The sequence below is a fragment of the Coregonus lavaretus genome (genome assembly GCF_964263955.1).
Source record: "Coregonus lavaretus genome assembly, chromosome: 8".
Lineage (NCBI taxonomy): Eukaryota > Metazoa > Chordata > Actinopteri > Salmoniformes > Salmonidae > Coregonus > Coregonus lavaretus.
This window is the reverse complement of record NC_139995.1, coordinates 56,181,794-56,208,234: the sequence shown is the minus strand read 5'-3', so window position 1 is coordinate 56,208,234 and position 26,441 is coordinate 56,181,794. Positions and strand designations below refer to the sequence as shown.

The 26,441-nt window shown below is 41.7% G+C and overlaps 1 protein-coding gene across 1 annotated transcript; it reads right to left on the bottom strand.

Annotated features, from left to right (window-relative positions):
• Window positions 1–1,837: 1,837 nt before the first annotated feature.
• On the bottom strand, window positions 1,838–26,026 carry LOC311133476 (dual specificity protein phosphatase 7-like). The gene is made up of 3 exons (XM_084166960.1): window positions 25,189–26,026; window positions 18,728–19,159; window positions 1,838–3,027 (listed from the first exon to the last, which is right to left on the bottom strand). Exons 1-3 carry the CDS (start codon window positions 25,595–25,597, stop codon window positions 2,717–2,719), a joined length of 1,152 nt encoding a protein of 383 aa, XP_084023086.1. The 5' UTR covers window positions 25,598–26,026; the 3' UTR covers window positions 1,838–2,716.
• Between the last annotated feature and the right edge of the window lie 415 nt (window positions 26,027–26,441).

Genomic DNA, 26,441 nt, shown 5'->3' with positions numbered 1-26,441 from the left:
TAAACTGACCAGAGATCAGCGTTTAGGGGCCAACTTCACCCTACAAAAAAATCAAAGCGGTCAGAGATACAGCTGTATTATGTATTTACGTATAGAATTCTAATTCTATAATTCTAATTATTATAGTAAAAAACCATAGTAACACAAACAAATGTATAAAATACTGTTGATATACTATAATAAAAGGTGTTTGTTGATTTAATATTGCAGACAGAGTAATACAAACAACCTCGTCTGAAGACCCGTTAAAGACAATGGCTCTGTCCCAAATGGCAACCCTATTCCCTATATAGTGCACTACTTTTGACCACAGTTGAGCACTAGAGGGGTGCACTTTATAGGGAATAGGGTGCTATTTCGAACACCGACAATTAGTTGTCCGTCATTGCCATGTATATTTTGATTTTGTTATCATTAAAGAACAAATGTTTTTTACACAACGATATTTCTAAAGTGAGATACAAAGAGTATTGAACAGTCACCATTATAGAAAGAGTTGTATTATAAGGTTATAGAATAAGGCCAGCGCAAAGCAACCCTGTTCTTTGCCACGCTCCCTTTGGACAAGTCTCATGTAACAATGTCACAAAAAAAGGTTTCCGGTAACTTTCCCAACATTCCCAGGTTTTCCAGAATTCCTGGTTGGAGATTCCCGTAATCAAGAGCCAAAAAAACAGGAAATCCAGGAATCCTCTAACCGGGATCTCTGGGAAAAACTGGGACATTTGGGAAAGTTACCGGGAAATGTCCAACCCTAGTCAGAAATCCTCCTGGCTACATACTGTATGCTGCTGTATGTGATCAGCTATAGCTTATAACCCGTTATAAGAGCTTATAACCTCTCTATACTTACCAGACAGCAGTAAAAAAAAAACAGTTCTCATTTTCCGGCTTCCAACTGGTAAATAAACAACATCCAACAACCTCCCAACTAGCCTGGTACCAGTCTGTTCGTGCTATCATTCCAACTGTCATTCCAACTTGTCATGCCAAACAAAAGGCAAGGAGTGGAATGATTGCACAAATAGACTGGTGCCCAGGCCACCTCCCAACCACTTCCTTAGGTAGTCACCTGCACACCACTGTTGGACAGCACACAGTAGGTTGCTCATGTATAGAACATAACATAATATATAATTTACCTTATATTTTATTCATAATATAATAATGTAGTGTAATGTAATATAATATTTATAATATCACAATATAGCCAAGGCTTGCGGGGTGAATCGACCCAGGATTAAAACTCTCTCGGAGGAAGTGAGGTTCTTTGCTGAGACAAACAGATCCACGGTTTTATCCCAAAATGGCACCCTATTCCCTCCGTAGTGCACTACATTTGACCAGAGCCTTATGGGTCCTAGTCAAAAGTAGTGCACTATATAGAGAATAGGGTGCCACTTGGGATGAACCCATCTTTTCATATGCAGTTAAGGAACAATAAGCTTCACCCAGCCAGTCCCAGCCCACGGCATGGTCAGACCAGCTGCAGGAGCTAGTCTCTGCCTAGGACTGCCTCTACACCACACCATCTCTCCCTCTCCCTCTCTCTCTCTCTCTCTCTCTCTCCCTCTCCCTCTCTCCTTCTCGTTGAATGTCTCTTTCTCTGGAGTACTAGTTTAAGTGCCAAGAAGTGATAGGCTTCACCACTGTGCAAACTGCATTAGATCATCGTTTACAAACATAGAAAAAAAAAAACTATAAAAACAACCCAGAATATTATGAAAAGTAACTTTCTCTTGGTCTGTTTTCTCTTTAGTTATACAGGTCTCCTTCAGATGTTATAGTGCATCTGTTTCTGGTTGTGGACAGGATTATAGGAGTAGCAGTAAACATACAGTATATCCACACATTTGTGCGTACATTTATACAAATATACAAATGCATGTAGACATACATACATACATTAGTACTTGTACATGTTATATGCATCACTTGAACATACTTGTGTTTGTGTTAATAATATCTTTGTTTTTAAAAATCCAACCCTACATTCAGTAGAGTGCGATCCCCTCCATAAGGGGTGACCCCCCCCAGACACTGCAACACATTGGCACCATCATCATCATCACTCAGTAGAGTGCGATCCCCTCCATAAGGGGTGACCCCCCCCAGACACTGCAACACATTGGCACCATCATCATCATCACTCAGTAGAGTGCGATCCCCTCCATAAGGGGTGACCCCCCCCCCCCCAGACACTGCAACACATTGGCACCATCATCATCATCACTCAGTAGAGTGCGATCCCCTCCATAAGGGGTGACCCCCCCCAGACACTGCAACACATTGGCACCATCATCATCATCATCACGAGGTTGTTGATGAGGTCGTCGTCCAAGAGGATCCACCATCTGTTTCCTGTCTTTGTATGGAGCTCTGTGTTGTGTTGTGTTCTGTTCTACAGCGTAGCACGTCTCAGTCTACTTCTAAGACAGGCTGTTCCAAAGGCAAGACTACAAGCTTCCCAAACCACTGAGGAGAGGAGACGGGGCTTCTTCCTCTTCCTTTCTGCCCTCTGAGAGACCAACAGAGCTCTACAAGCCAAGCAGGCTTCCATTTGGCCTCTGACCTGTCTCTGCCCACGCACAGTCCGTCCACCATCCCAGGCTATCCGCTGTCAAAGCACAGCCAGCCTCTGAAGAGAAGAGATAAAAACATTCACATCCAAGATGGCCGCTCAAGTCCCGCCCCCCCCCCTCCCCCCCACACGCCTTCATGTAGATTCCAGCGTGTCGAGCTGGAACACGTTGTGATTGGTTGGCGTGGTGAAAAACAGCTGTTCATTGGTGGAGGAGCGGTTGTCACACGGGCTACTGAGCCCCAACGTTCTCTCAAAGTCCAAGAGCTGACCCATGAAGTTGAAGTTGGGTGAGATGTTGGACTTCTTCTGTTTCACGAAGTCGTACGCGTCGTTGAGCGACAGGTTGAGCTTCTGCATCAGGTAGGCCACGGTTACCGTTACGGAGCGACTGATCCCTGCCAGGCAGTGCACCAGGATACCACACTGTTTGGAGCGAGCTTCGTCTGGAGGGGGGAGAGAGAAGATAAAGATACGGATTAGTTTGATGTGTTTGAGACGCAACACAGTTTAGAGTTTTGAATACTGACTTTTTTTTGGGGGGGGGGGGGGCGTGAAATGTGTGTGTTCGGAAAGATTTCAAAGAGAACAGCGATACCAACTCCACCTCTCTGGTTTCTGGTGTTTATATTAATAATAATAATAATATGCCATTTAGCAGACGCTTTTATCCAAAGCGACTTACAGTCATGTGCGCATACATTTTTACGTATGGGTGGTCCCGGGGATCGAACCCACTACCCTGGCGTTACAAGCGCCATGCTCTACCAGCTGAGCTACAGAGAACAGCGATACCAACTCCACCTCTCTGGTTTCTGGTGTTTAACAGATATATAGTGTATCAACAGTTAACAGATTGATAGTATATCTACAGTTAACAGATATATAGTGTATCTACAGTTAACAGATATATAGTGTATCTACAGTTAACAGATATATAGTGTATCAACAGTTAACAGATTGATAGTATATCTACAGTTGACAGATATATATAGTGTATCTACAGTTGACAGATATATATAGTGTATCTACAGTTAACAGATATATATAGTGTATCTACAGTTAACAGATATATATAGTGTATCTACAGTTGACAGATATATATAGTGTATCTACAGTTAACAGATATATATAGTGTATCTACAGTTGACAGATATATATAGTGTATCTACAGTTAACAGATATATATAGTGTATCTACAGTTGACAGATATATATAGTGTATCTACAGTTGACAGATATATATATAGTGTATCTACAGTTGACAGATATATATAGTGTATCTACAGTTGACAGATATATATAGTGTATCTACAGTTGACAGATATATAGTGTATCTACAGTTAACAGATATATATAGTGTATCTACAGTTAACAGATATATATAGTGTATCTACAGTTGACAGATATATATAGTGTATCTACAGTTGACAGATATATAGTGTATCTACAGTTAACAGATATATATAGTGTATCTACAGTTGACAGATATATAGTGTATCTACAGTTGACAGATATATATAGTGTATCTACAGTTGACAGATATATATATAGTGTATCTACAGTTGACAGATATATATAGTGTATCTACAGTTGACAGATATATATAGTGTATCTACAGTTGACAGATATATATAGTGTATCTACAGTTAACAGATATATATAGTGTATCTAGAGTTGACAGATATATAGTGTATCTACAGTTAACAGATATATATAGTGTATCTACAGTTGACAGATATATATAGTGTATCTACAGTTAACAGATTTGTAGTGTATCTACAATGTGAAGTGCTGCATACCTTCATAACGTGATCTGAACAAACAACCATCTGACTATTCAGAAGTGAATGACCTATTTCCATAACTGACAAAATAATAGTTTTTAATCAGAGCAGAGTTTCTTCATCAAACAATACATACATACAGAAACGTGCATCGAGAGATAGATGTGCGTTCCAAATGGTACCCTATTCCCTTTATATTGCACTACTTTGACCAGGTCCCATTGGGGGGGGGGGGGGGGGGGGAAGAGAGAGAGAGTCCCATTGGGCTATGGTAAAGTAGTGTACTATAAAGGGAATAGGGTGCCATTTGGGATGGACACATAGATAGAAATGATCCATTATTAACAAACAAGGTGTTCCTGGATTTTATCTGGTGCAACGCTATCAAGACATTAGAGCTTCCAAGGCCACCGTAAAGTGCCTCTCTGTCTCTCTCTCTCTCTCTCTCTCTCTCTCCCCCCACTCACCTCTCTCTCTCCCCCCACTCACCTCTCTGTCTCTCTCCCCACTCACCTCTCTCTCTCTCTCTCTCTCTCTCTCTCTCTCTCTCTCTCTCTCTTCTTCCTCCTCCTCCTCTCTCTCTTCCTCCTCCTCTCTCTCTTCCTCCTCCTCCTCCTCTCTCTTGATGGATGGATAGAGTATGTTTCTACTGTAGCTGTGTCTCTGACTGGGAGATTGGGGTCAGATGAACACAGACAATGGCTGTTTTAAGGAAGCCAATGTTTTGGGGGATTGTAACTTCAAGGAAATAAAGGTTGAGATGTCTGTGGCTGAAACTATCCTCCTGCATCTCGCCTGAGGTTGAGTTTAAATCAACTGTGTGAGCAGTTTCACTGGGTTGCAACATTCTGGTAACTTTCCCAGGTTTTCCAGAAATCTCTGTCGGAGGATCTCAGGCCTAATCGCCCAACATCAGTGCCCGACCTCACTAATGCTCTTGTGGCTGAATTGGAAGCAAGTCCCCCGCAGCAATGTTCCAACATCTAGTGGAAAGCCTTCCCAGAAGAGTGGAGGCTGTTATAGCAGCAAAGGGGGGGACCAACTCCATATTAACGCCCATGATTTTGGAATGAGATGTTGGACATACCTTTGGCATGTAGTGTATTTCCCTAAAAGTTGAGCAGCAAACCCTGCTACCACCATTCCGGAGATCGACAAAGACCCTTAAATACTTCCTGAGTCTGACTCGATCCTTTCACGTCGTAGTTTATTTCTTAACTATGGCACTTTCAAAACAAACAAGGCATTGGACATTCCAGAGCCAAACAAAAACTCCACATTCCCATGAAGCTGAAGAGGGAAAGCCCTGGGTATTCCTCCTTGGGGATTGGAGGAGGAACGTCTAGTAGACTGATTACTGAAACACTGAAACTAACATCAAATAGTCTGATGTGAAACACTGAAACTAACGTCAAATAGTCTGATCTGAAATACTGAAACTATCGTCAAATAGTCTGATATACAATACTGAAACTATTGTCAAATTGTCTGGTCTGAAATACAGAAACTATCGTCAAATAGTCTGATCTGAAATACTGAAATACTGACACTGAAAATAAATAGCGCCGGAAGAAGATGGCTGCCGTTTTACAGCCCTCTAACCAATTGTACTATTATGTGTGTTTTTCCGCGTTATTTGTAATTTATTTTGTACATAATGTTTCTGCCATCGTCTCTTATAACCAAAGAGAGCTTCTGGATATCAGGACAGCGATTACTCACCTCGCATTGGACTAATATTTTTTCTTCAACGAGGCGTTCGCGAAGGATATCATACAGACACCCGACAAGGCCCAGATCCCCGTCATTCGCGTGAGGAAGAGACGGAGATATCGCGGACGCAGATCCGGGTGCCTCGTAAGGATCCGACGGCGAGCGAGTAAACTGCCTCTCCCATCAATCCTATTAGCCAACGTTCAATCTTTTGAGAATAAAATTGACGATTTAAGATTACGGTTATCCTACCAACGGGACATTAAAAACTGTAATATCTTATGTTTCACGGAGTCGTGGCTGAACGACAACAATGATAACATTCAGCTAGCGGGCTATACGCTACATCGACAGGACAGAACTGCAGACTCTGGTAAGACAAGGGGTGGCGGTCTCTGTATATTTGTAAACAACAGCTGGTGCACAAAATCAAATACCAAGGAAGTCTCGAGGTTTTGCTCGCCTGAGGTAGAGTATCTTATGATAAGCTGTAGACCACACTATTTACCAAGATATTTACCTATTTATTTATATTTTTCATAGCTGTCTATTTACCACCACAAACCAATGCTGGCATTAAGATTGCACTGAATGAGTTGTACAAGGCCATTAATCAACAGGAAAACGCTCATCCAGATGCAGCGCTCCTAGTAGCCGGGGACTTTAATGCAGGGAAACTTAAATCCGTTCTACCTAATTTCTACCAGCATGTTAAATGTGCAACCAGAGGGAAAAAAACTCTAGACCACCTTTACTCCACACACAGAGACGCATACAAAGCTCTCCCTCGCCCTCCATTTGGCAAATCTGACCATAACTCTATCCTCCTGATTCCTGCTTATAAGCAAAAACTGAAGCAGGAAGCACCAGTGATTCGGTTAATAAAAAAGTGGTCAGATGACGCAGATGCTAAGCTACAGGACTGTTTTGCTAGCACAGACTGGAACATGTTCCGGGATTCTTCAGACAGCATTGAGGAGTACACCACATCAGTCACTGGCTTCATCAATAAGTGCATCGATGATGTCGTCCCCACAGTGACCGTACGTACATACCCCAACCAGAAGCCATGGATTACAGGAAACATCCGCACTGAGCTAAAGGGTAGAGCTGCCGCTTTCAAGGAACGGGACTCTAACCCGGACGCTTATAAGAAATCCCGCTATGACCTCCGACGAACCATCAAACAGGCAAAGAGTCAATACAGGTCTAAGATTGAATCATACTACACTGGCTCTGATGCTCGTCGGATGTGGCAGGGCTTGAAAACTATTACAGACTACAAAGGGAAGCACAGCCGCGAGCTGCCCAGTGACACAAGCCTACCAGACGAGCTAAACCACTTCTATGCTCGCTTCGAGGCAAGCAACACTGAAGCATGCATGAGAGCACCAGCTGTTCCGGACGACTATGTGATCACGCTCTCCGTAGCCGATGTGAGTAAGACTTTTAAGCAGGTCAACATTCACAAGGCCGCAGGGCCAGACGGATTACCAGGACGTGTACTCCGAGCATGTGCTGACCAACTGGCAAGTGTCTTCACTGACATTTTCAACATGTCCCTGACTGAGTCTGTAATACCAACATGTTTCAAGCAGACCACCATAGTCCCCGTGCCCAAGAACTCTAAGATAACCTGCCTAAATGACTACCGACCCGTAGCACTGACGTCTGTAGCCATGAAGTGCTTTGAAAGACTGGTCATGGCTCACATCAACAGCATAATCCCAGAAACCCTAGACCCACTCCAATTTGCATACCGCCCCAACAGATCCACAGATGATGCAATCTCTATCGCACTCCACACTGCCCTTTCCCACCTGGACAAGAGGAACACCTACGTGAGAATGCTATTCATTGACTACAGCTCAGCATTCAACACCATAGTGCCCTCTAAGCTCATCACTAAGCTAAGGATCCTGGGACTAAACACCTCCCTCTGCAACTGGATCCTGGACTTCCTGACGGGCCGCCCCCAGGTGGTAAGGGTAGGTAACAACACATCTGCCACACTGATCCTCAACACGGGGGCCCCTCAGGGGTGCGTGCTCAGTCCCCTCCTGTACTCTCTGTTCACCCATGACTGCATGGCCAGGCACGACTCCAACACCATCATTAAGTTTGCCGACGACACAACAGTGGTAGGCCTGATCACCGACAACGATGAGACAGCCTATAGGGAGGAGGTCAGAGATCTGGCCGTGTGGTGCCAGGACAACAACCTCTCCCTCAACGTGACCAAGACAAAGGAGATGATTGTGGACTACAGGAAAAAAAAGAGGACTGAGCACGCCCCCATTCTCATCGACGGGGCTGTAGTGGAACAGGTTGAGAGCTTCAAGTTCCTTGGTGTCCACATCACCAACGAACTATCATGGTCCAAACACACCAAGACAGTCATGAAGAGGGCACGACAAAGCCTATTCCCCCTCAGGAGACTAAAAAGATTTGGCATGGGTCCTCAGATCCTCAAAAAATTCTACAGCTGCACCATCGAGAGCATCCTGACTGGTTGCATCACCGCCTGGTATGGCAACTGCTTGGCCTCTGACCGCAAGGCACTACAGAGGGTAGTGCGTACGGCCCAGTACATCACTGGGGCAAAGCTCCCTGCCATCCAGGACCTCTATACCAGGCGGTGTCAGAGGAAGGCCCTCAAAATTGTCAAAGACTCCAGCCACCCTAGTCATAGACTGTTCTCTCTGCTACCGCACGGCAAGCGGTACCGGAGTGCCAAGTCTAGGTCCAAAAGACTTCTCAACAGCTTCTACCCCCAAGCCATAAGACTCCTGAACAGCTAATCATGGCTACCCGGACTATTTGCACTGCCCCCCCACCCCATCCTTTTTACGCTGCTGCTACTCTGTTAAGTATTTATGCATAGTCACTTTAACTCTACCCACATGTACATATTACCTCAACTACCTCAACTAGCCGGTGCCCCCGCACATTGACTCTGCAACGGTACCCCCCTGTATATATAGCCTCCCTACTGTCACTTTATTTTACTGTATATATAGCCTCCCTACTGTCACTTTATTTTACTTCTGCTCTTTTTTTCTCAACACTTTTTTGTTGTTGTTGTTTTATTCTTACTTTTTTTGTTTAAAATAAATGCACTGTTGGTTAAGGGCTGTAAGTAAGCATTTCACTGCAATGTCTGCACCTGTTGTATTCGGCGCATGTGACCAATAAAATTTGATTTGATTTGATTTGAAATAGTCTGAGCTATAATACTGAAACTAACCTGAAATAGTCTAATCTCAAATACTGAAATTAAAAAACAAATCGTCTGATGTTAAATACTGAAATAGTCTGATGTTAAATACTGAAATGTACTATGAAATTGCACAAACAACTCTAAGCAAAGCTCTGTTATTATCCCTTGTGTATAGTGGTGAATCAACTGTCGTGACTCAACAGTAGTCCCACACTGTGCAGTGTGATTCTCAACTTGTCAAGAACATCTTTCTTGGTTTTCTATTTGATTCTGCGAATCCAAGGTGAAAACGAGTCTATATTGGTAGACATTGTGCTGTGCACTCTGAGTAAGTGAAGGGAAACTCTCTGAAAAGAGCGCTAATACAGGGTTTGCATCCCAAATGGCACCCTGTTCCCTATATAGTGCACTACTTTTGATCAGGGCCCAATAGGGAATAGGGTGCCATTTGGGACTCAACCCAGGCGTGACCTTGAATGGGGAAGGGTATTAATAAGCCTGTCTTGTGTTGTGGTGGAAGCTTCCAAAGGCTTTTCTCTCCTGCTTTATATCACTGTGACTTCATTTCTTTCACTTTAAGTTTCACCCGTTATACGAGTTTACAATAGACGTGATTGGTTGTTTAACCCAGTTGTTCTTCTGTAGCTCAGCTGGTAGAGCACGGCGCTCGTAACGCCAGGGTAGTGGGTTCGATCCCCGGGACCACCCATACACAAAAACTGTATGCACGCATGACTGTAAGTCGCTTTGGATAAAAGCGTCTGCTAAATGGCATATTAATATTATTATTCTTAATGAAGAGACAACTGTCATCACAAAAAAAGAAGAAAAAAAACGTGGAATTTGAGAACATCAACTTTTCAGCTGGATTTGGATTTGTCTTCTGGGACGACAGATTTACATTTAAACATTTTATGTCATTTAGCAGATGCTCTTATCCAGAGCGACTTACAGTTAGTGAGGGCATACATTGTTTTTTTTCTTCTTTTTCATACTGCCCCCCCCCCCCCCCCCCCCCCCCCCCCGTGGGAATCGAAACCCACAACCCTGGCGTTGCAAACGCCACGCTCTACCAACTGAGCTACATCCCTGCCGGCCATTCCCTCCCCTAACCTGGACGACGCTGGGCCAATTGTGCGCCGCCCCATGGGTCAGATAAAGATGAACTATCCAGCTAAATCTGGTGCAATGACATGTTGTACATGGAGCCTGACAAATAACAAGGAGACCCATAATGGTCCTGCTTTAAATGACGTGCAGCTTAAAAAGCGTTCATTTTCACTGCATAAATGTGTTACAAATCATCTAGAACCGTATGTCATGCTTTATAAAGGGTTCATAAATGTGGCATAACTGTGTGACATAACCACCTATGTCAAATATGACAAACATGTGCTTTATAAAGGGTGGCATAAGCACCGCTTAATAAAGGCCTTATAAATCATAAATTGAGGCTTCACAAAGCATTTATAACCCTGTCATGCATCTTGGTAGAGAATTGCAACGCCAGGATATTGGGTTCAATTCCCGGGACCAACCATAAGTCGCTTTGGATAAAAGTGTCTGTTTAATGTTATATATTATATTTCACTAAAACATTTCTAGGCTGGCCCAACCTCTCTCCCTCCTGGGTGTATAGTCAATATTGGACCTGACCTCAACTTCCCCCATAATGCTGTGCTGCAGGATGACACACTCTAAAGTGGAGTCATGCACAGCAGGGCCTTTTAAAACCGTTAGCAGGGCCTTTTAAAACCGTTAGCAGGGCCTTTTAAAACCGTTAGCAGGGCCTTTTAAAACCGTTAGCAGGGCCTTTTAAAACCGTTAGCAGGGCCTTTTAAAACCGTTAGCAGGGCCTTTTAAAACCGTTAGCAGGGCCTTTTAAAACCGTTAGCAGGGCCTTTTAAAACCATTAGTAGGGCCTTTTAAAACCGTTAGCAGGGCCTTTTAAAACCGTTAGCAGGGCCTTTTAAAACCGTTAGAAGGGCCTTTTAAAACCGTTAGCAGGGCCTTTTAAAACCGTTAGTAGGGCCTTTTAAAACCGTTAGCAGGGCCTTTTAAAACCGTTAGTAGGGCCTTTTAAAACCGTTAGCAGGGCCTTTTAAAACCGTTAGCAGGGCCTTTTAAAACCGTTAGCAGGGCCTTTTAAAACCGTTAGTAGGGCCTTTTAAAACCGTTAGCAGGGCCTTTTAAAACCGTTAGCAGGGCCTTTTAAAACCGTTAGTAGGGCCTTTTAAAACCGTTAGTAGGGCCTTTTAAAACCGTTAGCAGGGCCTTTTAAAACCGTTAGTAGGGCCTTTTAAAACCGTTAGCAGGGCCTTTTAAAACCGTTAGTAGGGCCTTTTAAAACCGTTAGTAGGGCCTTTTAAAACCGTTAGCAGGGCCTTTTAAAACCGTTAGCAGGGCCTTTTAAAACCGTTAGCAGGGCCTTTTAAAACCGTTAGTAGGGCCTTTTAAAACCGTTAGCAGGGCCTTTTAAAACCGTTAGCAGGGCCTTTTAAAACCGTTAGCAGGGCCTTTTAAAACCATTAGCAGGGCCTTTTAAAACCGTTAGCAGGGCCTTTTAAAACCATTAGCAGGGCCTTTTAAAACCGTTAGCAGGGCCTTTTAAAACCGTTAGCAGGGCCTTTTAAAACCGTTAGTAGGGCCTTTTAAAACCGTTAGTAGGGCCTTTTAAAACCGTTAGCAGGGCCTTTTAAAACCGTTAGCAGGGCCTTTTAAAACCGTTAGCAGGGCCTTTTAAAACCGTTAGTAGGGCCTTTTAAAACCGTTAGCAGGGCCTTTTAAAACCGTTAGCAGGGCCTTTTAAAACCGTTAGTAGGGCCTTTTAAAACCGTTAGTAGGGCCTTTTAAAACCGTTAGCAGGGCCTTTTAAAACCGTTAGTAGGGCCTTTTAAAACCGTTAGCAGGGCCTTTTAAAACCGTTAGTAGGGCCTTTTAAAACCGTTAGTAGGGCCTTTTAAAACCGTTAGTAGGGCCTTTTAAAACCGTTAGTAGGGCCTTTTAAAACCGTTAGTAGGGCCTTTTAAAACCGTTAGCAGGGCCTTTTAAAACCATTAGTAGAGCCTTTTAAAACCGTTAGCAGGGCCTTTTAAAACCGTTAGCAGGGCCTTTTAAAACCGTTAGTAGGGCCTTTTAAAACCGTTAGTAGGGCCTTTTAAAACCGTTAGTAGGGCCTTTTAAAACCGTTAGCAGGGCCTTTTAAAACCATTAGTAGAGCCTTTTAAAACCGTTAGCAGGGCCTTTTAAAACCGTTAGCAGGGCCTTTTAAAACCGTTAGCAGGGCCTTTTAAAACCGTTAGCAGGGCCTTTTAAAACCGTTAGTAGGGCCTTTTAAAACCGTTAGTAGGGCCTTTTAAAACCGTTAGCAGGGCCTTTTAAAACCATTAGTAGAGCCTTTTAAAACCGTTAGCAGGGCCTTTTAAAACCATTAGTAGAGCCTTTTAAAACCGTTAGCAGGGCCTTTTAAAACCGTTAGCAGGGCCTTTTAAAACCGTTAGTAGGGCCTTTTAAAACCGTTAGCAGGGCCTTTTAAAACCGTTAGCAGGGCCTTTTAAAACCGTTAGCAGGGCCTTTTAAAACCGTTAGCAGGGCCTTTTAAAACCGTTAGCAGGGCCTTTTAAAACCGTTAGTAGGGCCTTTTAAAACCGTTAGCAGGGCCTTTTAAAACCGTTAGCAGGGCCTTTTAAAACCGTTAGCAGGGCCTTTTAAAACCGTTAGCAGGGCCTTTTAAAACCGTTAGCAGGGCCTTTTAAAACCGTTAGCAGGGCCTTTTAAAACCACATCAGGGGAAAACTTAGATTTTTGAGTGTAGGTGCCTTTTAATTCAGTGAGCATGCCCTGCACTGTTGTTTTGGTTAGCGGCTTTTCTGTAGTGCAGTAAGCTCACGTGATGGGATTCGGCCAACGGGTGGAGTGAAAGGCCAGCAACACTCCGCATTATTCAGAACCCCGTGAAAAGACACCATATATACATTCTACAGACCCTTCTGAGTATTCCCTACAATGCTTTTACTGCGGCACCCAGAATAATTATTGCTCTATAACCCAATATGTTACATATACAGTGATTTGCGTTGAGGGCATTTATTTGACCTTAGAACATGTTTTAAAACCCACATTTAATGCAAATGTCACTTAAATATGAACAAATATGAATCAATGTTAATTTTGAGACAACTATTTTTCATATATCATGAATGGTTATTGACACTTTTCTATTATTACATGGGGGACTTTAATCTTTTACATTTCTGAAATTCCGTGACCCGGAAGTACTTTTTTAGCGTTGCTGACGAGGCGCTGATCATGTGTTCGGAAATAAAATGCCCACTTGTGCTGCCACTGGACAGCGAAAAGCAAGTAAGTTAACCTTTATTTATTGTCATTTAAATTAGTTTGTAGTACTCAAGTGTTGAGATTATATACTGTAGCTACCTCAATCGTTATTTCAAATAATTTCTCAATTTAGCTAGCTAGCAGGCTCAGCTAAATACAAATCCCCTTAGACATGACTGTAAGTCGCTTTGGATAAAAGCGTCTGCTAAATGGCATATTATATTATATTATTATATAAAGCCATGTCTCATAGTCACGTCATGAGAGTTTCCCCATCTTCCCATTTAGAGTTCCTGGCGCTGCACAGAAATGCCCTTATCCAGATGGTGTGACAAAGGCATTTCCTAACATACCTGCTAACTCTCTTTGTTGTTACTTTTAAAGGTTGGAACCAACATGCTGTAACCTCCAGCAGACAGAGAGGTGAAGAACCATTCGTCCTCCAGCAGGCAGAGAGGTGAAGAACCATTCGTCCTCCTGCTCAGGGACAAGCTGCACTATTCACAGCCCTGTGTAGTGTTCAATGTAATTGCATTGCTGGACTTTTTTGAAAACTTCATGTATTTTGTATTGTTTTAAAAATGTACAAATAAAAGGAAATGTATGGTTTAAACATGTATTTTAATGTTCATTTGTTTTAGCTCTTAGTGATAATTCCCTAAGTGTTAATATCATTAAGCCTTTATGTATGTATTCATGCAGTAAGTACAGCGTCATATGATACAAGCCATTCATGTATATGTTATGAATTACAATTTAAATTGTTTTAGTTTAAATAATTTAGCAGACGCTATTATCCAGAGTGACTTACAGTGAGTGCATACATTTTTCATACTTTTTTTCATAATGGTCCCCCTGTGGGAATCGAACCCACAACCCTGGCGTTGCACACTCCATGCTCTACCAACTGAGCTACACGGGACACCGTGTGTTATAAATGACCAGAGGGGTCTGACTAAATTAAGTACAGCATGATGCGATATAGTCTTTATGGATGTGTTATGAATGACCGAAGGTGTCTCACTTCAAACTAAGTGTTACAGGACACTACATGAAGTGTCACTAATCAGGTTATTAACGTTCTGCTGATTTATGACGGTTCTCTCGTGATCCACAGGTTACTGTAGGGTGAGAGACGTATTTAAATGGACTGATGGACCTGAAAAGCTTGTTTGTGTGTGTCAGAACTAAGATGATTTGGAGGAGTCCATCCTGAGACTATCTCACCAGGTATTCCTCTTCTGTTCCCATGCTGGAGACCAGGGCTTGATTACAACCTGTCACAATGGTGCCAACATTTTGTGGTTGATCTTTCAGAGGGGGAGTGGGTGAATGTGTTAAAGACCTGACTGGGCCCAGCACCGCTCGGGTATGGCTTGTTATATTGTTGTGTTAAAGACCTGACTGGGCCCAGCACCGCTCGGGTATGGCTCGTTATATTGTTCTGTTAAAGACCTGACTGGGCCCAGCACCGCTCGGGTATGGCTTGTTATATTGTTCTGTTAAAGACCTGACTGGGCCCAGCACCGCTCGGGTATAGCTGGTTATATTGTTGTGTTAAAGACCTGACTGGGCCCAGCACCGCTCGGGTATGGCTCGTTATATTGTTGTGTTAAAGACCTGACTGGGCCCGGCACCGCTCGGGTATGGCTGGTTATATTGTTGTGTTAAAGACCTGACTGGGCCCGGCACCGCTCGGGTATGGCTGGTTATATTGTTGTGTTAAAGACCTAACTGGGCCCAGCACCGCTCGGGTATGGCTGGTTATATTGTTGTGTTAAAGACCTGACTGGGCCCGGCACCGCTCGGGTATGGCTGGTTATATTGTTGTGTTAAAGACCTAACTGGGCCCAGCACCGCTCGGGTATGGCTGGTTATATTGTTGTGTTAAAGACCTGACTGGGCCCAGCACCGCTCGGGTATGGCTGGTTATATTGTTGTGTTAAAGACCTGACTGGGCCCAGCACCGCTCGGGTATGGCTCGTTATTGTTGTTGTGTGCATGTTTGTGTTCTGAGGAACATGTAACTTGGTTCCAGAAGAAAGACAATTTCAATTTCTCAAGGTGAGTGTTTCTTGGTGTAACGTCGTCACCAGGCTATTGCAAACACAGCACATATAAGCCTGGGATATCAACCATTCAAAGATCGTCTTAGAGGGAGTGACCATATAATTCTACAGGAGTGACCTTACTGAGTAAAGTATGTGTCATCGTCACTACTTAACACAGTCAAAAAGTCATCATTATTTCTAAACTCTGCCCATTACCACAATTTATCTTCTTAAAATGTGATTTTAAACCTAACCCTAACTAATGAAGGCCAAGTTTGATGCGTCGGTCCACCAGACCTCCCGCGCATTTGGACGGAAGTGTCTGGGAACGAGATTAGGTGTAACGTGACTAGCATGACTTCACTTCAGAGCGTGTGCCATTCTTCAGCACAAAATGTCACCCTTTTATAAAGCACGTTTATATCCTATTTGACATAGTGGGTTACGTCACACAGTTATGCCACATTTATGAACCCTTTATAAAGCATGACACATGGTTATAGATGCTTTGTAACACATTTATGTAGTGCTTTATGAAGCCTTTATAAGCTGCACGTCGTTTAAAGTGGGACCGAATAATACAAGTCATTCAGATAACTATAAGGCTAATTTGGGGAATAATGTCTGTCAAGTAATGTGTGAGATCAGAGCTTTGATGAAGTGATACTCTGTACCTTCAGCCTTCTGGAGGCGTTTAACTTCTGACTGAAGGCTGGCAACCGTGTAACACAACCACATTACAGTAATGGAATGAGGTGATGTAATAGACAGTAGATGAAGAAGCTGGCATCAACCGACAACCTTTAACCTCTGGGTGCAGCGGAGGGTAACCTGAATCATTTAAAAACTAGGTATATCCTTCATTCATCAGTCTTCACAATGGTTCTCAAGATGACCTGCTTCATTCACAGATTCCCTTCTGTGGTGTAACGAGTGTGCTAGAAACCTTAGGCCAACTTTTGATGAGTTATTTAAAGGCCCACTCTGTGATTTGATAATAATATAATCCCTGCAATGACTCGGATCAAGTCATGACTCTTTCATGGTGTGAAATGAGACGTGTAGCAGGAAATACCACAAACCGCTCAGAAGACATAAATCAACTCAGAGTTCAATATTGTTCCTTGGAGGGTGAAGCAACGTTTTGTTCCTTGGAGGATAAAGCAACGTTTTGTTGCGTCTGAGGTGGGGCTTGTTAGCTTAAGTTGCTGACTTATAAATCTATATTTGAGTAATAAGACCTGTTAATGTACTTATAAATCTATATGTTTTAAGCAATAAGACCTGTTAATGTACTTATAAATCTATATGTTTTAAGCAATAAGACCTGTTAATGTACTTATAAATCTATATGTTTTAAGCAATAAGACCTGTTAATGTACTTATAAATCTATATGTTTTAAGCAATGAGATCTGTTAATGTATTATAAATCTATATGTTTTAAGCAATAAGATTTGGCATTGTAGTAATAAACCTATACGATATGTTTTAGGCAATAACACCTGTTATTGTACTTGTTATTGTACGGGCGGCAGGTAGCCTAGCGAAAGGTTTCTGGTTCGAATCCCCGAGCTGACTAGGTGAAAAATCTGTCGATGTGCCTTTGAGCAAGGCACTTAACCCTAGTCGCTCTGAATAAGAGCGTCTGATAAACGACTAAGATTTACATTTTTATTTTGTAATTTATAAATCTACATGTTTTAAGCATAAATATGAGTTATTGTACTTATAAATCTAATCAAATCAAATAAGCAATAAGACCGCTTGTTTGACTCATCCTTCAATAGATATGAGGCACAATCAAATTGGATTAATCTATTTATGCCTAATTTAGTGTTATATTAATAGTTATATAACCTGAATGTTGGTGAAATGTCTAGACTTGACAGTTCATGCAGTTTTAGTATTCTGATCACAGAGTTCGGATCATAGAGTTCTGATCACAGAGTTCTGATCACAGAGTTCTGATCACAGAGTTCTGATCACGGAATTCTGAACGCGTCATGCGTCTACACCTACATGTAAATGTGTCTACCGTGTCCACAGTGTGTCCGGATTCCCTTTTCCCGCGCTATATTCAGATGCCAGTATGCATTCTACAAACGGTGGAATAGGCTAAATCTGATAACAACACCACAACTAATGGCAGTAGCTAACTACTGTTGCTAACTAGCCAGCTAACCTCTGTAGCTAGCCAGCAAGCAACGTTAAAGGGATTGCAAACAGGTTAGCATAACTCTAGCCAAACAGAAAATAGTTTTTCTAAATATGAGCTAGCTGGCTAGCATTTATGAGGCCAGCAAACACGTTCCTCACACGCTAGTAACGTATTTCCTCCAACGGTATAATGAGAAGGTGCCTCTCGCTCCCAAAACACACGTTTTCTGGAGACTTGCGGGAGGATTGCTGATGAACGACGCCCGCTGTATGCCCTTTTGGTAGCCTGATTTGCATCCAGACTGAGGAGAAATCTGCACACAATCCCTGACCACCTCCTGAAGTGGTCAGACAGATCCGAACACAATCAGACCACAAAGTGACTTTTGTGCGTCTAGACCCGTCTTTTCAATGCGATCTTTATATTCTGATAGCAGAAGTCGCATGTAAGTGTCAAGTGTAGACCACAGTTCTCTGATGAATCAGCTATGAGATAGGTTCATAAGATGTTGCGAAAACGAACATCACAAAACAAGACTTCAAAAGACTGTAAACTCACATCTGATCTGTAAAAGACTGTACACTCCAACTGATCTGTAAAAGACTGCAAACTCCAAATGATCTGTAAAAGACTGTACACTCCAACTGATCTGTAAAAGACTGTACACTCCAACTGATCTGTAAAAGACTGTACACTCCAAATGATCTGTAAAAGACTGCAAACTCCAAATGATCTGTAAAAGACTGTACACTCCAACTGATCTGTAAAAGACTGTACACTCCAACTGATCTGTAAAAGACTGTACACTCCAAATGATCTGTAAAAGACTAAACTCCAACTGATCTGTTAAAGCATCCAAATGAGGCCACTTATACTCACCAATGAAAGAAATGGCCTCTGGGAAAAACTGTGAGAGATTTTGGCTCCAGTGATCGGAGATGGGGATCTGTTTGTACTTGAAGTCTCCGTCATGTTCAAACATGTTGGGCAGGTTGGGTGTGACGTTGAGGATGTACTTGATGTTGTACTTCCCCAGGACGTCCAGGTTGGCTGAGTCTTTGGCACATCCCAGGTAAAGGTAGGGTAAGATCTGGACCGGGAAGGCAGGCTGGTTGTTGGGGAGAGGGCTGCCCTCGGAGTCGGTGGCGCTGCCCGGTTCCCTGTCCGATGACTCCCCATCAGAACAGTCCGAGCTGATCCTCAGCCCACCCAGACCCAGGACGGAGGCAGGCGGGGAGCTGCTGGGGCAGGAACAGTCCAGGTTGGTCTCACAGTGCTCAGGGTACTCCGTCTGGAACTTGTTGAAGCCACCTGGAAACAACAACAGAGACTAATTAGAATATAATAGAATATATTAGGGTAAAATATAATACAACTATTGTCCTGGAAATTACAACAATACAGAGATGGATCAGAATCCCAATATAAGAATAGAATAGAATAGAATAGAGTAGAATAGAGTAGAGTAGAATAGAGTAGAATATAGTAGAGTAGAATAGACTAGACTAGAATATAGTAGAGTACAATATAGTAGAATAGATTAGAGTAGAATAGAGTAGAATAGAGTAGCATAGAAAATAGTAGAATAGAGCAGAATAGAGTAGAGTTGAATATAGTAGGATAGAATAGAGTAGAATAAAGTAGAATAGTGTAGAATACAATAGAGTAGAACAGAGTAGAGTAGAATAAAGTAGAATAGAATGGGGTAGAATATAATATAGTAGAATTGAGTAGTAGAATAGAATATAGTAAAATAGAGTAGAGTAGAGTAGAATATAGTAGAGTAAAAAAAGAATATAATAGAATAGAGTAGAATTGAAAATAGTAGAATAGAATAGAGTAGAGTAGAATAGAGCAGAGTAGAGTATAATACAATATAGTAGAATAGAGTAGAATATAATATAATAAAATACAATAAAATAGAGTAGAATATAGTAGAATACAATAAAATAGAGTAGAATAGAGTAGAATACAATAAAATAGAGTAGAATAGAGTAGAGTATAATACAATAGAGTAATACACCTGCATTACTAGCTGTTTGGGGTTTTAGGCTGGGTTTCTGTACAGCACTTCGAGATATTAGCTGATGTAAGAAGGGCTATATAAAATAAAATTGATTGATAGAATAGAGTAGAATAGAAAACAGTAGAAACAAATAGAACCCCTGGAAACACAGCAATACAGAGATGGGTCAGAATTACAATATGAGAATGATTGTGCGGCATGTTGTCATTTCACCTATTCAAAAAAAGTACAATACAGAGAAATGAAATTGTGAGCATTAGAATATAACTTTATTGTCCAATGTGAATTGGAAAGTCATCTCTGTGTGATGAAAGGTTGTGTAAACTTTTCATTTAATCTACTCAATTAGTACTGAGATTTATGAAAATACTGTACACAAAAAGGTTGTGTGTGTGTGTGTACACAGCATGTACATATTCAAAGTGGTGAAATAAAAAAGTACATTGTGCCAACGCAAACAACCAGATACTATGTATATGTGTCAGACAGGAAAAGGATATGGACCTACTTCCTACACGATGGTAAAATAAATGTATACTGATATATTATCACATTACATCCTATAACACAATAATAAACCCATTTCATACACTGATGTTTTTGGTAATGTGATTACTGTATATCCCATGTTTCCAGTCCTTCAATAAAATGCTGGAGAAAAAATGTTTTGCCCGTGCTACAGACAGCTGCAAGGTCTGCTAATATAGGATTAGCAAAGGCCCAGTGCACTACCTTTGGTGATTTTATTTATTTATATACAAATAAAAAATACAAACAATTTATTCTTATTTTTCAGGGGGTGCGGCAGAACCCTCAGAACCCTCAGAACCCTCAGAACCCTCATCAGAACCCTCAGAACCCTCATCAGAACCCTCATCAGAACCCTCAGAACCCCTACTTCCTGCGGCTATGTGTACAGTATCCTACCACTGATCTGATCTAAGGGGACATCTAAGTGACAGGGCCATAGAGTGTCATGTGTGGACTTTTTGTGAATGACAGGTGACAGTGAGCCTCAGACATGTAGGCCTATGGAATACTTCCCTCAACTATTACCATTTTCATAATGACAAGATAAGACAACAGTGGTCTATGGTCAGGATTGTAATGATTCTGTAATGTTGTGAACAGGTTGTAGGTCATATCTCTATAGCCTAGTGTAACAAGGTTGGTTATGTTTCCACTTGCCACTGCAGAAATATGTATTCGATGTTTATGTATTCCTATTGGTTGGTTGAATTTACATATCAATAAGGTGTTACGCCATTGGTTATGTTTGCAGATAGGGGGGAGATCGTGAACGTCAGTTCTTCTCAGTCTGATATTTCTATGCAAGTGGTAGGTCACGTTCTATTGTCATGTTTACAACGTGTACGAGTTCACTGTGTACATGTCCTGATGTGTATATATGTGTACAGTACCTGTTAGATATTGGCAGAATCCTGGGACGTGCTTTTGTATGCTATTGCTGTAAGAGTGAGTTAGCTAGCATGCTCTAATTGTAATGGTCACATTAGCTCCCTGCTAATTCAGTTATTTCTATACTAACAGACGAAAACATGAATCTACAGCCATCAACATACTGTTGTCCTGCACATCTAATGTGCTTCCTTCCTCGTGTCTATCGTCAGGTACATAGATTTGTTGTATTTTGTACTATCTTTGTCATTATGATGTTTGATTACAAAATACTTAGTCTGATATTGACATGCAAGCGACAAATCTCTGGCTGGACAGTCCTTTCTTTAAAAACACAACGCAAGAGAGTTACGAAGTACGAGCACATCTGTTACACTAGCAGCTAGTCTCAGAAGCACGGTGTAGAAGTGGTTCCTGAATATCAGACAGTGAACCTGAAACATGTTTGGAATATTTTCCTCAACTACTATTATTTCCCTACACACATGAGATAAGACATGAATGGGCCTATAGTCAGGATGGAAATAGATCTATAGTCAGGATGGTAATAGATCTATAGTCAGGATGGTAATAGATCTATAGTCAGGATGGTAATAGATCTATAGTCAGGATGGTAATAGATCTGTGGTCAGGATGGTACTAGATCTATAGTCAGGATGGTAATAGATCTATAGTCAGGATGGTAATAGATCTATAGTCAGGATGGTAATAGATCTATAGTCAGGATGGTACTAGATCTATAGTCAGGATGGTAATAGATCTATAGTCAGGATGGTAATAGATCTGTGGTCAGGATGGTAATAGATCTATAGTCAGGATGGTAATAGATCTATAGTCAGGATGGTAATAGATCTATAGTCAGGATGGTAATAGATCTATAGTCAGGATGGTAATAGATCTGTGGTCAGGATGGTACTAGATCTATAGTCAGGATGGTAATAGATCTATAGTCAGGATGGTAATAGATCTATAGTCAGGATGGTAATAGATCTGTGGTCAGGATGGTACTAGATCTGTGGTCAGGATGGTAATAGATCTGTGGTCAGGATGGTAATAGATCTATAGTCAGGATGGTAATAGATCTATAGTCAGGATGGTAATAGATCTATAGTCAGGATGGTAATAGATCTATAGTCAGGATGGTAATAGATCTATAGTCAGGATGGTAATATATCTGTGGTCAGGATGGTACTAGATCTATAGTCAGGATGGTAATAGATCTATAGTCAGGATGGTAATAGATCTATAGTCAGGATGGTAATAGATCTGTGGTCAGGATGGTACTAGATCTGTGGTCAGGATGGTAATAGATCTGTGGTCAGGATGGTAATAGATCTATAGTCAGGATGGTAATAGATCTATAGTCAGGATGGTAATAGATCTATAGTCAGGATGGTAATAGATCTGTGGTCAGGATGGTACTAGATCTGTGGTCAGGATGGTACTAGATCTGTGGTCAGGATGGTAATAGATCTGTGGTCAGGATGGTAATAGATCTATAGTCAGGATGGTAATAGATCTGTGGTCAGGATGGTAATAGATCTGTGGTCAGGATGGTAATAGATCTATAGTCAGGATGGTACTAGATCTATAGTCAGGATGGTACTAGATCTATAGTCAGGATGGTAATAGATCTATAGTCAGGATGGTAATAGATCTATAGTCAGGATGGTAATAGATCTATAGTCAGGATGGTAATAGATCTGTGGTCAGGATGGTACTAGATCTATAGTCAGGATGGTAATAGATCTGTGGTCAGGATGGTAATAGATCTATAGTCAGGATGGTAATAGATCTATAGTCAGGATGGTAATAGATCTATAGTCAGGATGGTAATAGATCTGTGGTCAGGATGGTACTAGATCTGTGGTCAGGATGGTACTAGATCTATAGTCAGGATGGTAATAGATCTATAGTCAGGATGGTAATAGATCTGTGGTCAGGATGGTACTAGATCTATAGTCAGGATGGTAATAGATCTGTGGTCAGGATGGTAATAGATCTGTGGTCAGGATGGTACTAGATCTATAGTCAGGATGGTACTAGATCTATAGTCAGGATGGTAATAGATCTATAGTCAGGATGGTAATAGATCTGTGGTCAGGATGGTAATAGATCTATAGTCAGGATGGTAATAGATCTATAGTCAGGATGGTAATAGATCTGTGGTCAGGATGGTAATAGATCTATAGTCAGGATGGTAATAGATCTGTGGTCAGGATGGTACTAGATCTATAGTCAGGATGGTACTAGATCTATAGTCAGGATGGTAATAGATCTATAGTCAGGATGGTAATAGATCTATAGTCAGGATGGTAATAGATCTATAGTCAGGATGGTAATAGATCTGTGGTCAGGATGGTAATAGATCTATAGTCAGGATGGTAATAGATCTGTGGTCAGGATGGTACTAGATCTATAGTCAGGATGGTACTAGATCTATAGTCAGGATGGTAATAGATCTATAGTCAGGATGGTAATAGATCTATAGTCAGGATGGTAATAGATCTATAGTCAGGATGGTAATAGATCTATAGTCAGGATGGTAATATATCTATAGTCAGGATGGTAATAGATCTATAGTCAGGATGGTAATAGATCTATAGTCAGGATGGTAATAGATCTATAGTCAGGATGGTAATAGATCTATAGTCAGGATGGTAATAGATCTATAGTCAGGATGGTAATAGATCTGTGGTCAGGATGGACAGCCTCTATAGTATACTCTCAGCAGTTCAATGTACAGTAGGCTACAAGTGTTTTATTGTTCATTCATGAAAGTACACATTAATAATATAATTATAATTATAATTATACATTACATGAGACAGTAATGAATAGTGGAAGGTCTTTAGCACGGGTCTGATTCTGCTGTCATAAATAGGTTGTATTATCTCACTCTACAGTCTAGTCTCAGCAACACACAGCGTAGAAGTAGTTCCCGAATGACGGTGAGCCCGAAACATGTTTAGGAATAGTTCACTCAACTATTATTATTTTCCTACACACATAAAATAAGACACGAATGGGCCTATGGCGAGAATGGTGTTGATTGTGTGGTATAAAGGAAAGGTTTGTATATAGCCTAGACTAGTGTCAGACAGCACACAGTGAAGAAATAGTTCCTGTTCTGTTCATTCATGAAATGCACGTCTTTTCCTGAAGAAGCACTTGACAACATGGCGGAGCCATGTTAGAGCATTAATTGAAAACATCTTTGCCTCGTTCAACATTCTTTCAAAGTTAAAACTCAAATAATTAATATAACATATTTTACTCTAATAGATTAACAATCGAAAACGGGGTTGAAACTTGGTGATTCTTACTACTGTCACGGTGTGGGAAATAAGCGACTATTTGACAATAGAATAAGTTATTTTCAACACTGCTTATTTTATAAAGGCAGTCGTGAAGCGGAAGGGGAATAAAAATCGAGAGAAATATTATTGGTTTTATTAATTTGAATCACTTGAGGAAAATATAGACCTTTATTTCTTTATTTTACACATTATTATATAGGAACCGTGGCTGCCTTCCGTTGACTTTTCATTTAGACAAAAATTATTTTACAACTTTAATATGATACAGAACACAATCAAATAGGCACTCCATAGTCGATAATACCATTGTGGTGAGAGGGAAACGAATGGATCCATACCGCTGCCTTGACTTAGCTACAATGTAACTTTGCGCTATAGTCCATTTGTAACTGTTTCATTAGACAAGTGGTCTACCTAGTCTCTGAACTCGGACATGTAGGAATAAAATAGAAATTGTGCTATAGTCCAAATGTTTTTGCTGTTGTATTAGACAAGTAGCCTAGTCTCTAGACGTAAAAAAAAAAAAAAAGGTACCAGGAACATAAAATAATAGAATCGAAGAAGTTCATTCTCACCTTCCAGGTAGAAAGCCTTACAACCTTCATCTCGGAGCTTTTGCAGAAGCAAGCCGAGAACAGAGCTCGCCACCCCGGTCTCCTGCCAGTCCGTAGTGGCCTCGTCGTAGAGAAGAACCATGTCCGTCTTGCACCGCTTCACGAATTTCTCCTTATCCTCGTTGTTGGGGATGATGGACCGGATCGGTAGATTCCCCTTCTTAAGTCTCCGCAGCATCAAACCGGGTATCGCCAGGTTGATGGCCGACTCGATGTGCGACGATTCGTAGAGCTCGTGCGATCGGCAGTCCAACAGTAGTAGCGAGCTCACCCCGAGCCCGGACTCCAGTTCTTCTTGAAGCCATTCCACACTTTTACTCGACATAATCTCTGTCACGTCCCGGGAACCGTTCCAAAGATGAATTTTCATTAGGGAAATGTGGAGGTGGCTCTTTGCAGTAACATGAGGGGGGAGATAAAAAATCACGGCGCTAAACTTCTACTGCTGTGGATAGGGACAGAACCGAATCCGCTCTGATCACTTTCGTCCACCGATATAGCAGCACCTCTGCTCGCCAAGGCTGGTTGACCGAGTGAACACACCACCAGGCTTGAACACATTAAGGATATTTTTCTTTCAGTCCGTAGGCTAGAAATTATGCTGGGTTCATTCAGATGCGGTCGACGTCCATTTGATACTGCGGTCTTATAGCTGCCCTTTACTGAAAATGACCTATATCGCGTTATTATATAAATCTGATGAAAATGTGGATTCCGGTTGGATCGTAGCTATAGCACATTATTTTAACGTTTGCCATTCGACCGCCTCCCGTGTGTCATTTCCAGTAACCGCTGTGACAAGCAGGCAGAACTAAAAGGGGTTTGCAGACAGTAGGCATGTCACTGTAGGAGGAGCTGGGGCAACAGTTAAAGACGCAGCATACAGCATTGGAGAGGAGAGGCTGTTGCTTTCAGACATCATGTCCCTCTCTCTCACCAACTTGGACAGCAACAAATGTCCTAAAATATTACACTGATGATTCATTCAACCCTGTCGGATTCTTAGGGGTCATTCAACCCTGTCTGATTAATAAGGGGGGGGGGGGGGGGGACCGGGACCGGGACCGGGACCGGGACCGGAGAAGAAGCACCGTCTATTGGGACCTCCAAATGCATAGATTGCGTAATCGCGTTTAGACACCTTTTTGGGCAACCTCTGGCACACAGGCCATATCCCATTTATCATCCACAATGGAATAGGAGGATAGCCATTG

Coding starts and splice junctions, on each gene's coding strand:
- LOC311133476 (XM_084166960.1), bottom strand. CDS start 25,597: ATGAAAATTCATCTTTGGAACGGTTCCCGGGACGTGACAGAGATTATG. Junction 19,160..25,188: donor TAAGGCTTTCTACCTGGAAG/GTGAGAATGAAC, acceptor TGTTGTTTCCAG/GTGGCTTCAACAAGTTCCAG. Junction 3,028..18,727: donor AGAGGCCATTTCTTTCATTG/GTGAGTATAAGT, acceptor TCCCCCCTCCAG/ACGAAGCTCGCTCCAAACAG.